Source organism: Chenopodium album, chromosome 24, assembly GCF_948465745.1.
Source record: "Chenopodium album chromosome 24, dcCheAlbu1.1, whole genome shotgun sequence".
Lineage (NCBI taxonomy): Eukaryota > Viridiplantae > Streptophyta > Magnoliopsida > Caryophyllales > Amaranthaceae > Chenopodium > Chenopodium album.
This window is the reverse complement of record NC_137857.1, coordinates 29,507,838-29,522,602: the sequence shown is the minus strand read 5'-3', so window position 1 is coordinate 29,522,602 and position 14,765 is coordinate 29,507,838. Positions and strand designations below refer to the sequence as shown.

General features: G+C 36.4%; 1 protein-coding gene across 2 annotated transcripts; it reads left to right on the top strand.

Annotated features, from left to right (window-relative positions):
• Positions 1-2,258: 2,258 nt before the first annotated feature.
• Positions 2,259-14,454, top strand: LOC145611826 (cyclic phosphodiesterase-like). 2 transcript variants are annotated; one of them, XR_014106470.1, is made up of 4 exons: positions 2,259-2,766; positions 3,572-3,626; positions 4,351-4,676; positions 14,289-14,454. XR_014106470.1 is itself a non-coding variant. In XM_081667196.1 (3 exons), exons 1-3 carry the CDS (start codon positions 2,482-2,484, stop codon positions 4,557-4,559), a joined length of 549 nt encoding a protein of 182 aa, XP_081523322.1. In that variant the 5' UTR covers positions 2,259-2,481; the 3' UTR covers positions 4,560-4,732. The 2 variants fall into 2 exon arrangements, 1 of the variants encoding a protein (XP_081523322.1); XM_081667196.1 differs by lacking the exon at positions 14,289-14,454 and having other exon boundaries at positions 4,351-4,732.
• The last annotated feature ends 311 nt before the right edge of the window (positions 14,455-14,765 follow it).

Sequence of the window (14,765 nt, the reverse complement as noted above, 5' to 3'; positions counted from 1 at the left end):
ATTAAACATCAGCACAATATTGTTTGGGATACCCTTGTTGATGTTAGCGATCGATCTAGAATTTATGCCAGAAAAGAGGTTGACATTGGGTTGTCTAGAGGGAAAGATGAGACCCTCAACTTTATTCATGGGATCGTGGTCATGATGTCTATGTTGACTTGACGGGATTTTCTCCTTTGACCCAATATGGGCTATCTGTCTTTGTTCCTAGATGGGTTGTGGCTATTGCGACTCGTCGTAAGCGGGTCTAGTACGAATTCAGTTGTAAGGCAATTGGATATGGTTTTCTTCCTTTCTCTATCTTTTCACTTGGGGAATTAGAAAAGGAGGAGGTTGCGTTGCTGAAGCGGATCTGATCTAGAAGTTCTCGGAAACTCAAGACATTGAGGTACGTACAGCTGCTCATATCTTCCATGGGGTAGAATTTGCTAGAGCTAGAAGAGTGGGGACCCATATTGTATCTTGGCTTCCCACTAATTTTTGTAGGTTGTATGAGTTTGTCTGCTTTTGAGATATAATAATAATAATAATAATAATAATAATAATAATAATAATAATAAAATATTCAAAGTAGTACTCGGAGAACGCCCGGGCCGAACACTAGCCAGTTAATATTAATTGAGTGCATTTTGTTTCGTGTAGTTTGGCAGAATAGTAGTATAAATAGATGATAATTGGTGTTCTAAGTGTTCATCCACATCAAAAAAAGAGCAAAAGAAAATTAAAGAAAAAAAAAAAAAAAGAGCGAGCATGAAGAAGCAATCGATGACATCCACTTCTAAGTTGGCTCTACTAGCAGTTCTTGTGCTCACTATCTCTTGTATATTTTCTTTCCCTTCCCTCCCTACTCTTTGGTTCTAATACTCTGCAAAAAAATTAATTAACTTGATTATCGTATGAAAAGTAATTTTATTTTACATGCTATGTTTGATATAATTATTAATAATAAATTGGTTGTACAGGTACTACGATGGGCACGGTGCAGCCAACAATTGAGACAAAGCCTCTAGTTATGATGAAGGCTATGATACAAGAACTTGGAAATGAACGAATTGCTGAACTTTACATGAAGCAAATAATGGCAGCAAAAGAACAACTTTGGTTGGAAGAACAATATAATCCAACAAATTGTAGGAAAGCAGGATCGACTTGTCACACTACAGCAGATTGTTGCAAAAACCTTAAATGTTACGCAATGGCGAAAATTGTGACGAAGATGTGCTTGTAAGATTGGGGTGTCTATGCTCCGTGCAACAGCTACGGTAATCGAAATATCAATAAGTAAAGATCGATCGAAGCTACGTTGTCGTCGATGCTTAGAACGTGTTTGTAGCTTTTTAAGTGTAGCTTGTTTTTAATTTTTAGAAGGGAGTGAAGTCATGTTAGGACTAATAATGGTGAGTTTGATATGAGCTAGGTCTCATAATTTATGCTCATCTTCGTGTTCCATCCTAACATAGCTCGTACTTGTATTGTGTAATGTTACTTCTGTTGTATGGGATGCTTAGCTTTGATTAAGGTACTTTTATTTACTTTATCATCTCTATCAATGATTTACCTCTTTTAATTAATTAATTGTAAAATATAACATTATTGCTCTAGAGATGTCAAATCAAGTATTCAATTCAGGTTTAAGCTAGGTCATGCCAGGTTTCAGGGTAAATTCAAGTCGGATCATGTTGGTTTTTTCTAACTTACAAGCCGGGTTCAAGTCAGGGTTGTGTCGAATTTGATTCGGACAAATTCATGCATAGCTTAAACGATTGAAAAAGCATGAGCACAAAGTGAATGAGTAATGAGAGTATAGATCAACTCCAATGGTTATAGCTAGGGATTTGCTTGCAATTACAATAATTTCCTAGCTATTAGCTTGACCATTGGAGCTAGAAAACTCAATTAGCTTGCCAAGCTAATTTGCTTGGGAATTAAACTTGCCAAAATAAAATGCTCATTACACCAATTAAGCTCTTTTCATAACAACAACTACTAAGTTAATAGCTAACCATTGGAGCAAAAATTAGCTAAAATGATAATTAGCTTAAAAGCTTATATAGCATGACAAGCTAATGTCAATTGAAGTTGCTCTAATGACTAAGAGGAATCGGCCCAAATCTTTGGCTCGAAATGGGTTAAGTTTTTCACAAAGCCCATCCCATCCCAATCCGGCCCATGATTAGGTCTAGAGTGGATCAAAAGCAGCGTATACGTAAAACATGCGAATGAATGGGACAAACAAACATAATAACAGCACATCCACCGAATCACAAAAATCAAAATAAAAAAGACTTGACCATCAAATTAAAAAATAACATAACCAAATATTCAATTTCCACTGCTAATCAGAACAAATTCCCCAATTTCTTCATAACAATCCTCAAAATCCCACTAACACTCAAACAAATTCCTAAAATTCTCAGAAAAAAAAAAAAAAAAAAAAAAAAAAAAAAAAAAAAAAAAAGTCAAATTTGTAGAGAGAAAGAAATGGCGACCCAAACAGAAGTGTATTCGGTGTGGGGACTTCCATCAGAAGATGTGAAGCAGAGGGTGAAAAATGTGATGAATACCCTCCGATCAGAATTCAACGGTCCTGATTTTGATCCTCATGTTACTGTTGTGGGGGCCATCACACTGAATCCAGAAGATGCAGTTGTTAAATTTAAATCAGCGTGTGAAGGGTTGAAGGTTTATACCGCTCACGGCAGGGGCGTCTCTACTGGAACATTTTTCTATCAGTGTGTTTACCTCCTCCTTGACACCACCCCTCAGGTACTTTTATTACTATCATACTTCCTCGGATTTTTTAAATTGTAACATTTTGACTTTTACGTGTCTTTTGTAATTAGAAAAACAATATATATATATATATATATATATATATATATATATATATATATATATATATATATATATATATATATATATATCGAATTTAAATTTTTGCCGAGAGATGTTAATGGAATAAGTTGTACATGGACAGACGTGATTTTTATATTCTACGGTATTATAATTAGAAAATGGAGGAAGTAGCTGTTAGAAATATAATGTATTTCAATTAATTAAAGAGCTTTGTAGATAATTTGTGATGTTGGATACTGTTGCTTTTGTTTGTTAATGATTCAGGTGACTTTAAAAAATTGAAAATTGTAACTTACGGAGTATTCAATTGGAAGTTGATTTATTGGTCTGAGTCATATGTATGTAATTTTTTTGAGAATGATCATTTTCAAGGCAATCAATCAGCTTTGAGATGTTCACTAGGCTTGTTTGACCGGATGTTATTTTCATTTACATTTGCCTTTTGCAAAGAAGATTAGTAAAATCGAGTTTTAAGTAGTTGAGTACTAAAAGTTTACAAGCATATTGACTGAATTTTGATCAACCAAGGGAAAGTGATAGAGTATATAAACCAAACCGGAGCTTTCACCATCAACATAACCTTTCGGTTGAGTTAGTCTTTTAATAGAAAGTTATTATTTATATTAGATCTTATAATGATGAATTTAAGTTGTAATAGAGCAATACATTACTTCATAATATCTGACTTAGAATGTTTATTGATTTAATTTTACAGGTAGTTGAAACCAGTGATCATTGCTGTGGACATTTTGGTTATAATCGCACCACGCGTAAGTTGAATTGGATACTGCTTTAGTTAAATTGATGGATATGGTTAAGTTTTAGATGAGATTAATGTATGTTCTCTATGTTATTACTTCATACAGCAGTAGTTTTAATGAGAAAACATAGAAGTAATTTAAAACATCTGTACCATCATTTAGTTTGGTAAGTTGGCTTACTTATCTTTAGAAGATGAATATAGAAGTTTACTGAAACCATTATTTTTAATGTCCTGAACCTCTTCCTATAATAAAAAGTTCAAAACAGGAAGAAAAGCAGAGTTCAGAAGTTACAGAACAATGCTGTTCAGATACTTCTATACTCTGCAATCTATTGGCATATATTAACTTTCTGGTTATTTGATCCTTTATCCTTGTTAATTCATATTTTGTGCAGATTATGAATTCTAGGCAATCTTAAGTTACTGTCATTGCGAAATACATTATTGATTGCTGTAGCTTTTAGTTCATTCAAAAGCTCCTTTTGCACATTGTTGCATTTGTACATCATCACTCTGATTGTTGAACTCTACAACCTTAAATCTGTTTTTTGAAAAAGAAAGCAGAAGTGTCTTTGAAAAAGTTGGATGATTGACTCTTTTATTTCCACAGATATTATCATATACGAAGTATACAGATATGATGACAGTTTACTAAATATTACTAGCCTGATTATTCTAATGAACTATGTTATCTCTTCTCTGATTATCTACATCTACATGTAATTGTGCAGCTTACATGCCACACATGAGCCTTCTTTATGCGGATTTAACTGATGAAGAGAAGAAGAAAGCTCAAGAGCGAGCTAATGCATTAGACGACAGCCTTGGCAACTTGAGCTTCAAAATAAACCGCCTGGCACTGTACAAAACTGATACTGAAGATAAGACACTTAAATCCTGGGAAAAAGTAATGGAATATGATCTTGATGAAGAAGTTTAGCTTGTTATGCATGCTTGTTGAAAAAAGCTGTTCAGCGTGCTGCTTGCTCTTGCTGTTAGAACTTAGAAGAAGCTCTACGGGTAGTTTGATCGTATGGAAACCCAACGAGTTGTGCAAGTACGTTTCTTTAGTTCTACAGTCTTGGTTTTGTGTTGTCTTTGGTTTAAGTAGGATGTTGTCTTTGATCCAAATTCATTATAACTGAGATATGCAAACGCTAGCATATCTAATGAAAATTTGACGGTTTTAACTCAATGAGTTATCATATTAAACTGGGCTCTTAATGAGTGAGTGGCGGAGGACGGGAGGAGGATGACGAATCCCCAACCCCAAAAGTAATATGGTGAATTGGGAAAACATTGAGAGTGTAAATAAATAATAAATAATTACACATAAAATTTAGAATTATATCGAAAGAACAATTATTATTTAAAAATATATGGAGCACCAATTCAACTTGATGATATATTCGTTCACCAAATTTATTTTTTATTGTGGTTTATTTATAAGAGTAATCTCATTTTGTCTATAAAATTAGCTCAAATTCATTATTGTATAGTGTGTGTGTAAAAGGTAAAGTATCAACTAAATGAGTTCGTTTGTTTACTTCAGCTTAGGGCTTGTTATGATTTACTGAGCTGAACTGAATTGAATATTTTATGAGAGGAGAAAAGTAGGAATTGAACTGAACTGAACGGAGTTGAACTGAACTAAATTGAACTGAAAATAAGCTAAAGAGAACATACTCTTAATTTTAGTTCAGTTCATTTCAGTTTAGTTCCTAATCCCTTCTCTCATAAATAATTCAGTTCAGTTCAGCCCACTTCAATAAATGAGAACAGGCCTTAAGTGTCAAAATTTTTAAAAGTTTGACTATAAAATCAAGAGTAGGCTTTATATCAAGGGACGAGTTTAACAAGATGATTATAGTATATGTTGATGACTAGGAACCGTAATGTTAATTAATTACTCGTGGTCCCTTTATTTCAATATAAATGACCCAATCAAACTAGTTTCATATGCAATTGTAAAACTTTAACTAATAATATATCTTTAATTATCAGATGTCTTTGAAGAGACTAATATATCTTTATTATCATTAAGCATAAATCAACAAAAACAATATAATGAACCTTCGTTTTAGGAGACTTGTATAAATGACGCCTCATACTCGTCCTTGTAACCAGTAGCCTCATTTTAGGAATCTGTATAGTAGGAAATGGTAACCTCAACATCCTCCTGCATTATGCTAATTCTTTGGCTTCCCACCACTCCACCATTGAATCCCCTTGATATTGGTCGACACCTTAAACTTGATTTGATACAAAATATCATCAATTGATTATCATCACCGGAAAAAAAAAAATAATAAAAAAAATAAAAAATAAAAAAAAACATAAAAATTAAGGCATCCACTTCCTTATTAAGGGAGCTGTAAACCACTTTCTTTGATATGATTCAGCTTGCTGTCCAAGCATCCACGAACTACACTTCCTTATTTCATGGAAGTTGTGGTGTAGTGGGAGTTAAGGCAAACGTAAAACTTTCAACTGACTTCCTCCTATATAAATAGGATTAGTTTTCTGTTTTGAAAAATACACTTGAGCATTACAATTTCTAAGTTTTTCGAAAAGAGTCAAAATCCAATTAAGTCCTTGAGTGTCTTTATACTTAGCATCTTAGAGTTTTAACTTGAGCTGTATTGGGGTAGAGTTTGAATAAACTCTAGAGTGTTTAGATTGCTTTGAGTGAAGCAAGGAGAAAGAGAGAGATTTGAGAGCTCAACTGATTGAGGGATCAGTTGAGGAGGAACTTAAGTTCGTAGAGGAACTTGAGTTTAGAGTTTTAATTTGTAGGAAAATTTGTCAAAAAAAACCTTTTAAAAGCACCATTTTGCGAAAATAAACCTTTTAAAAGCTTTTTGGTTAAAAAAAACCACCACATTGATTTTTTTTGCGAGAGGAAACCTATTCCCCTAATCACCCTCTAATCAACTTAATTAATTTCTAAATTCTTCTAATTAACCTCTAACCCACCAAATTACTAAGGGTTCGTTTGGCATCGTTGTGGTTTTCTGTTTTTTGGTTTTTTGTTTTTTAAAAGTACATTATATATGTCACATAATGAATCAAAAATTATTTAAACTTATTAAAATCATGATAATTTTGAAAACTGACAACAAAAAAGTGGAAACACGTTTTTCTTGTTTCCTGTTTTTGGTTTTTAGTTTTCAAAAAAACAGGAAACTAAAAACAAAAAATGATGCCAAACAAGCCCTAAATAATTGGATTTAATTAATATATACAAAAAAAACCACCACCCCCTCCTTCCTTATTCCTTCCTCCATCCTCTTACTCCTCCTTACTCCTTCCTCCTCCCATGGAATCAACCCCTCCCCCACCGGACCCGCTGCCCGGATCCCCCCAACTCCGGCGACCTCCTCTACCGCCAGACGACCCTCCCTTTCCCCCTAATCACATCCCAACAACCATCTCCTTGATTTTGAAAACCCTAGAAAATTGATTTGGGTTTTTTTTTTTTAATTTGTGCATCTTATTTGCAATTGATGCTTGTTTTAGCTTTGATTATATATGTATGTGATGCTAGGGTGTTTTAGAAACAAATTGGAATTGATTTAGACTTGATTTGAGCATGTTTTGAGTATATAAGATCCAAAAATTTGAAGGGAGGTGGTGGTCACCAACGGGAATAAGCGGGAAAGGGATGGTCCACCGGCGGTGGAAATAGGTCGCCGGAGGTGGGGAGGATCTAGGCGGCTGGTCCGGTGGGTGATGGGGTTGCTTGAAAGGGAGGGGGAAAGGAAGGAAGAAGGGGAAGGGTGGTTGGTTGGTGGTTAGGGTGGTTGTTCTATTTTTTTTATAAATTAAATATAATTATTAAGTAATTGGGTGGGTAAGTGGTTAATTATAAGAAATGGGAGAAAATTAGAGTTTATTAAGTTAATAAGAGGATAATTAAGGAAATAGGTTTCCTCTCGCAAAAAAAAATGAATTTGGTGGTTTTTTTTAACCAAAAAGCTTTTAAAAGGTTTATTTTCCGCAAAAGGGTGCTTTTAAAAGGTTTTTTTGACAAATTTGCCTAATTTGTAATAGGTTGTTTGCCCTATTATTATTAAGAGTTGAGTTTAAAATCTCTTGTGGTCGTGGTTTTTCTTCTTGATTAGGGCCAAGAAATTTTCCACGTAAAATCTCTCTTACACTTTAAAGTTTTTGTTTATGTTTTTTTAAGAATTCCGCAAAAATTACCCTAGTTCCTCCACAATACAATTCACCCCCCTCTTGTATTGTTCATTCGAGTCAACATATACGAAGTAGCACACTGATGCCTTGCAACAACGAAAGTTACTGTATGTTAAGATTCTAATAGAAAAGAAGTTACATTATGATTAACCCGTCAAATAATCATTTTACTGTCAACAATCTTTTTTTTTTTTTTTTTTGAAAAGCTACTGTCAACAATCTATTAAAACCAAGAGTAATTAAAAATTGGGTTAGAAGATTCGAAAGAGGAGCAGTAGAAACCCTAACATAACTGAAATTTGGCCCCAAAATAAATAATAAAAAAAATTGTAAAAAGGACAAAAATTCACCATGTATCAACAAAAATAACTACTAGAGCAATTTGAAAAAAAAAATATTGTAAAAATTCACCAAGTAAAGAATGAGAGAGGCCAGGAGTCACAAATACGCACCAGTCGGCACTTTTTTTTTTTTTTGGTGAAACTGAGCAGATATATTAAGCCTTAAAAGGCATTAGAGAAACAGTTAGATAATTACAGGCCATAAACAAGTTCAGAAATAGCATCCTACAAGTTACTGCCCACAGAAGGGCCAAAATGGGACCTATTGTTTTCCCCTACAGTAGCACAAGGATCAGGAGGAGCCAAAAGTACATGAAACTTATCCATACACAAAAGATTGTTTTTAAAAACATCAGACAGAGTTAGAGTCTTCAATGCTTCTCTGGCCAGAAAGTCTGCTTCCTTCACCTTCTTCCTCGGGACGTTCATTTGAGATATGGATGGATTTGCTTGAACTAGGGCCCTGCACACAGAGTATAAGAAATGTGCTTCATCAATTGGTAAGTTTGTGCAGTGTATGCCTAGCACACCTCTTTGGCAATTAGAAAAAATACCAACAGACCCCCATTGCATAGAACTACTCATAGACATGCCAGTTAGAATAGCAAGTAACTCAGCTTGCAATGCACTAACAGCAGGGATAAGGGCCCCTATTCCTTTCACCCATTCCCCATTGGCATTCCTACATACATAGGCAATACCAGCAGAATAGGTAGACTGACAGAAAGAAGCATCCACATAAATGGAGAGGCTAAAGTGAGGGATTGGTTTACATATATCATGTTTTGGGTGGAGAGGAGCACTTTCAGACAGATAGATCATTTCATGAACCAGGTATTTAGCCCTACTTATCCATTGATCAACAGGAGTAGATTTCTGATTGAACACCCAACTGTTTCTTCTAGCCCAAATTTTCCAGATAAGAACTGAGAAGGTAATATTCCAGGGGGCATTAAAAGGGGGGGAAATAGCACTATTTTTCAAGTTTTCAGAGAGCCAGGAATGGAGAGAGGAAGGATGTTGAGCAGGAGGGACAGGCAACAAAGCATTCCAAAGTTCCTGTGCTCTAGGGCAGAAGAGCAAGACATGGAGAGAGTCCTCTACTTCTGTGGGACAAAAAGAGCATACGAGAGAAGGGATAATGTGCTTGGAGTAGAGACAAGAGGCATTAGGCAGTCTGTTCTAGGATACTTGCCATAGAAAGAATTTGATAGCAGGGGTAGTGTTAAGGTCCCACAAGAGTTTCCAGTCATCAGAGACAGGTTGGAGCTGGTGTTTGAGGTCCCATAAGGAGAGATATGCCTTTTTTGCATTAAAATAATCACCTTCACCAAGAGAGCAAAAGGGGAGGTCTTGCTTGTGAGAAAAGATGGGAATGGCCTTGATTCTGAGGGCTAGATTAGGGGGGAGAATAAAGGAGAGACCTTCCAGGCACCAGGACCCATCAACAATAATAGAGTTCACAGTTCTACCTTCCTCTAAGTATGGAAGGGGCCCTGAGATGAGATCCCTCAGGGGCCCTAAACCAGTCCAATTATCAAGCCAAAAGAGGCAGGTGCTACCCTCCCCAACTAGCCATTGAGAAAACTGTTTGAAAAGGTCCCAACCTTTACCAATAGATTGCCAGATGTGAGACCCCTTTTTGAAAGAAATAGGGTACTGTCTGTGGCAGTATTTGTCTCTAATGATAGAGGAGGAAATATTGTTGGAGTTATGGACCCTCCAGCAGAGTTTGGCAAGAAGAGAGAGGTTGAGAAGGTGGGCTTCTCTGAAGGCTAGCCCTCCTCTGTCATAGGGGCCACAGAGCTTAGACCAGGCTATGAGAGGGGATTTCCTTACATCATCTGTATTACCCCAAAAGAATTTATTACAGGTCTGGTCTATTTCATTACATAACTTCTTTGGGAGGCTAAGGACTTGCATTGAGTAATGAGGGATAGAGGTCAAGACTTATTTAATCAGAGTTGCCCTACCAGCCTTAGAAAGGCATCTAGCTTTCCAAGAGGAGAACTTGGCCTTCATGTTTCTGATGATATAGCTGACTTGGGCAGGGGATGGTCTCTTATCAGTTAGGGGAAAGCCAAGGTAGGTACCCAAGTCCTCAGTTATAGAGACATTTAGAGAAGAAGAAAACCAGTCCCTTATATGAGGAGAGGCATTTTTTAGAGAAGTAAAGATAGCTCTTGGAGTGGTTCATCTTCTGGCCAGAGAGATGGAAGAAGAGATCTAGAGTCTGAGTGAGGGAGCTGAAGGTTTGGTGTGAGGCTTCCCCAAACAGGATTAGGTCATCTGCAAATAAAAGGTGAGAGACAGAGATTGCATTTTTCCTGAAAGTGAAAGGGATCCAAGTGCCCTGAGCACAAGCTTCAGAGATAAGGGAGGACAAGTACTCCATACAGATGATGAAAATATAGGGGGAGATGGGATCTCCCTGTCTGATACCCCTTGAGGTTGTGAAAGAAGGAGTGAGTCTGCCATTGACCATGACTTGGAAAGAGGAAGAAGAGATACAGCTCATAATAAGGTCCACAGTGGGTTTGTCCATCCCACTTCTAATGAGACAGGTCTTAAAGAAAGGCCATTCTAGCCTATCATAGGCCTTTTCCAAGTCAATTTTTAAGGCAAACCAAGCCCTTGATCCAGATTTCCTCTTCATAGAATAGAGGATTTCAGAAGCAGCTATGTAGTTGTTCTCATAACCCCTTCCAGGCAGGAAGTTGCTCTGGTTAGGAGAGATAAGAGAGTTAAGGAAAGGTCTCAACCTATTGACAATGATTTTGGAAATCACCTTGTAAGAAGAATTGCAAAGACTAATAGGCCTGTATTGCTTGATGGTTTCAGGAAACTCAACCTTGGGAATAAGAGTGATAGAAGTAGAATTCCGGAATAGCTTAATAGCGACGGACTGCTTCCGACGGACCCATTATTCCGTCGGAAAAAATGAAATTTCCGACGGATTTTTTTTCCGTCGGATATTTCCGACGAATTCAATAATTCCGTCGGAAATCCGTCGGAAATTTCCGACGGAAAATAAATCCGTCGGAATATATGGACTTTTCCGACGGACTAAAAATCCGTCGGAACTTTCCGACGGAATTTTTCGTCGGAAAATTATTAAAAAAAAAAAGGAAAACGTTTTTAAAAACCCTAATACCCTAAACATTTTGTCCGCCCTCTTTTCTTTTTCCCCCTTCTCCTTCTCTTTTCACTTCTCCTTCTCTCTCCTCTTCTCTTTCTCTCTCCTCTTCTCTTTCCTCTTCGTTCTCACTTCGTTCTCCACCCTCTTCTCTCTCCTCTTCGTCTTCTCCTTCCCCCCTTCTCTCTCCTCTTCTTTCCCCTCTTTACCTCCCACGGAAAACACCAACAATAACACCACGGATCTCCTCTTCGTCTTCTCCTTCCCCCTTCTCTCTCCTCTTCTTTCCCCTCTTTACCTCCCACGGAAAACACCAACAACAACACCACGGACAACACCAATCAACTACAAGTTACTCCTTTTTCGCCTTTTATCTCTCCTTATGATGTAAACAAAGGTTTTCGGGTCAAATTCGACCATGAAAACTCTAGATCTAGAGTTTTTATGGTCGAATTTGGCCTTGCAAACCCAATTTCAAGGTTTTGTGAGGTCGAATTAAGGTATGTGTATTTTTTTTGATTTTTTTTGTTGTTGGTGGCTGTTGGATTTTTTTCCTTTAATTTTTGGGTTCGTTTAATTTTTGTTGTGAATTTTTGGGGTTAATTTCCGTTTTTTTTCCTTTAATTTTTGGGGTTAATTTCCGTTTTTTTTTGTGGCTGTTGGATTTTTTTCCTTTAATTTTTGGGGTTAATTTCCGTTTTTTTTTTTTACTAAGTTTTCAGTTTTGGGGGGATTTATTGGTGTCGGTTGTGGTGTTTGAAGGTGGGAAGGGGCTGGTGTGATTGTGGTGGTGGTGGTGTTTGAAGGTGAGTGTGAGTATGGTGGTGGTGTTTGTAAGGGTTGTAGATCTGGTGGAGGTTTCGGTAATTGGGTGGTGTGGGTGGTGGTACGGGTTAGGTAGGCTGGTGTGGGGCTGGTGGTGTGTGGTTCTGGTGGTGGGGGTTTAGTTAGGGGCTGGTGGGGGTTTAGTTAGGGGATATTTTGGTGGTTGGAGGTGGTGATACGCCGTGCCGGTGGTGGCGCGGCGTTTTTTTTTAAATTTCATGTACCCAGTTTCCGACGGAATTGTCGTCGGAAAATTCCGACGGATTTGAATTCGTCGGAATTTTCCGACGGATTGTTGTGGAGCCTAAAAAATATGTTTCGACAGAAAATTCCGACGGAAATTCCGTTGGAATAGTGTTTCCGACAGAATTTTCGTCGGAAAAAGTCGTTTTTCCGACGAGCCATATTCCGACAACCATTTCTGACGGAATTCCGTCGGAAACGTGATTTGCGACGGAATTTAGGGTGTTTCCGACGGAAATTTTCCGTCAGTATTAGCCTGTTTTCTAGTAGTACCTCCAAAGGTACAGCTTTATTGGAAAAGCAAGAGAGAGCAAAGGCATGGATGTCTTTCCAGAGAGTACCCCAATGATCTTGTAAGAAGAAGGGGTGGAAACCATCAAGACCAGGGGCTTTAAACTTGCCCATTCCAAACACAGCAGAGAAAGTTTCATGAAGAGAGGGGGGGTGAGAAATAGAGATAGAAGAATCATAGGAGAGATGGAGAGGGGGGGACTGGATTTCAGAGGTGAAGAGGGAGGAGAAGTAGTTGTTGATATGAGAGTGGAGTTGGGAGTCTGGGATGGGTTCTCCCACTTCACTCCTAAGGTTAGAGATCCTATTTCTTCTTCTTCTGAGCAATATAGAAGTATGGAAGCACTACCACAAAAATGGAAATAAGCAACACACAATATACAACGGTCAAGTTGGATAGGCGATCTCTAACATTTTACAGATCGCCTAAGTAAGATGAGCGTTTTGTAAGTTGAAACATATAGAGCGCCTCCCAAACTTAACCGTTATATATGATTTATTATTATTTTAATATAAAAGTGACTTTACAATATAGAGCGCTTATCTCACTTGAATGCTCTCTTCACTAAAAAACATGATAATAAAAAAAATAAAAAATAGTTAAAAATAATAAAAAAATAAAAAAATAAAAAAAAAACTGAAAAAAAGAACCCTAAAACTTATTTTGGCATACAGCCGTTTTCACTCCCCATTCACCTAAAAAATGTCTTTTTCTCTCCTCCTTTCTCTCCTCTCTTCCTCTTTAGATCTTATTTTTGTTGAATGAACTGATGAACATGGAGCCTTTCATCCTCTTCTGGGCCACCATTTCGCCTACTCTACATTCACCATTGATGTTTCCATTAGCCGGTAACGAAGTGATGAACAAGGAGCCTCGCGTCATCCTCCTTAGCCTTGCGTCCTCCTCCTTTAATTAACCAGTAACGAAGTGATGAACAGGGTGTCTCGCCATTGATAATTTTTGTCCTTTTTTTCGATGGAAAGTTTTCAATTATATTCTAATTCTGATTTCAGTTTTCATTTAAAATTTTTCCTTTTGATTCTTAATTATTTTAGCTATCTAATTTGAGTAATTTCTAATTTTTCATCTTTAAATCTGTTTTTATTTTTCAATTATATTAGATATGAAATTTCTGATGTTCATTTTAAAATTAATGTAGATCTAAAGTTTTTTTTTGGTGCGATATGTTCCGATTTTGTGCGCTGATGGTTATGGGTGTTTAGTGTGGTTGCTCTGAGTTTGTGCGCCGATGTTGCGGGTTGGTTTCTAGTTCTTCATTTCTAAAATTTAGTTTCTTTAATTGGGTTGTTTGAACATGTATGAGTGACATTATGAACTGGGTTTATTTGGTTTGAAAAAAAAAAATTGAACTGGGTTTATTTTGTTTGAAAAAAAAATTAAACTGGCTTTATTTGAATTTCTTGTGAGATGAGATTTTGTGTTGTAAATAATAGTGTATTAAGATCTATTTTTGTTGAGGTAGACTCTAGGTTTTAGATGAGTCAATTAATTACATTGCAATTATAGTCAGTTATATGAGTTTCTAGCAAGGACGTGATTGAAGTTGAATAAAATTCACTTTAAATTACATTGCAATTAAAGTTTGTCATTTGTTGTTACATGTTTTTACAGATAGAGTGGAAATTTTCTTGACAAGTGAAGGCTTGACAATAGCAGCTCAATTACTTATTGTGTTTTATAACATGTAATGTAAATATTTTGTAAGGAATTTAGTTATTGTAATTGAAATATTTGTAAATTTTTAAAGTAATATAATATTATTGTTATGTTGTTTTAATTATTATGGATGAATTATTATTATTATTATCTTTATTATTAAATAATAATTAATAATAATATAATTTTTTTTTAAAAAAAAAGTAAGAAAAAGAGAGCGCCTATCTGTGGTAGGCGCTCTCTTTTTATACAGCTATAGAGCGCCTTTCCTAAGATGACAACTCTCTTTTGCTTGTTTATTATTTACTTTGTACCTAACATATGAAGCGCCTATCTTAGACAGGCGATCTGTATTGTGTTAGATATAGAACGCCTCAAAGAGGCGTTCTATAGACTTTATAAGGCACCCCCTCAGAAGAACGCCTCTGAGGC

Excerpts from the sequence above, each read along its gene's own strand:
- LOC145611826 (XM_081667196.1), top strand. The coding sequence starts at position 2,482 with ATGGCGACCCAAACAGAAGTGTATTCGGTGTGGGGACTTCCATCAGAA. Across the intron at positions 2,767-3,571 it reads TCCTTGACACCACCCCTCAG|GTAGTTGAAACCAGTGATCA; the intron begins GTACTTTTATTA and ends TTAATTTTACAG. Across the intron at positions 3,627-4,350 it reads TGGTTATAATCGCACCACGC|CTTACATGCCACACATGAGC; the intron begins GTAAGTTGAATT and ends GTAATTGTGCAG.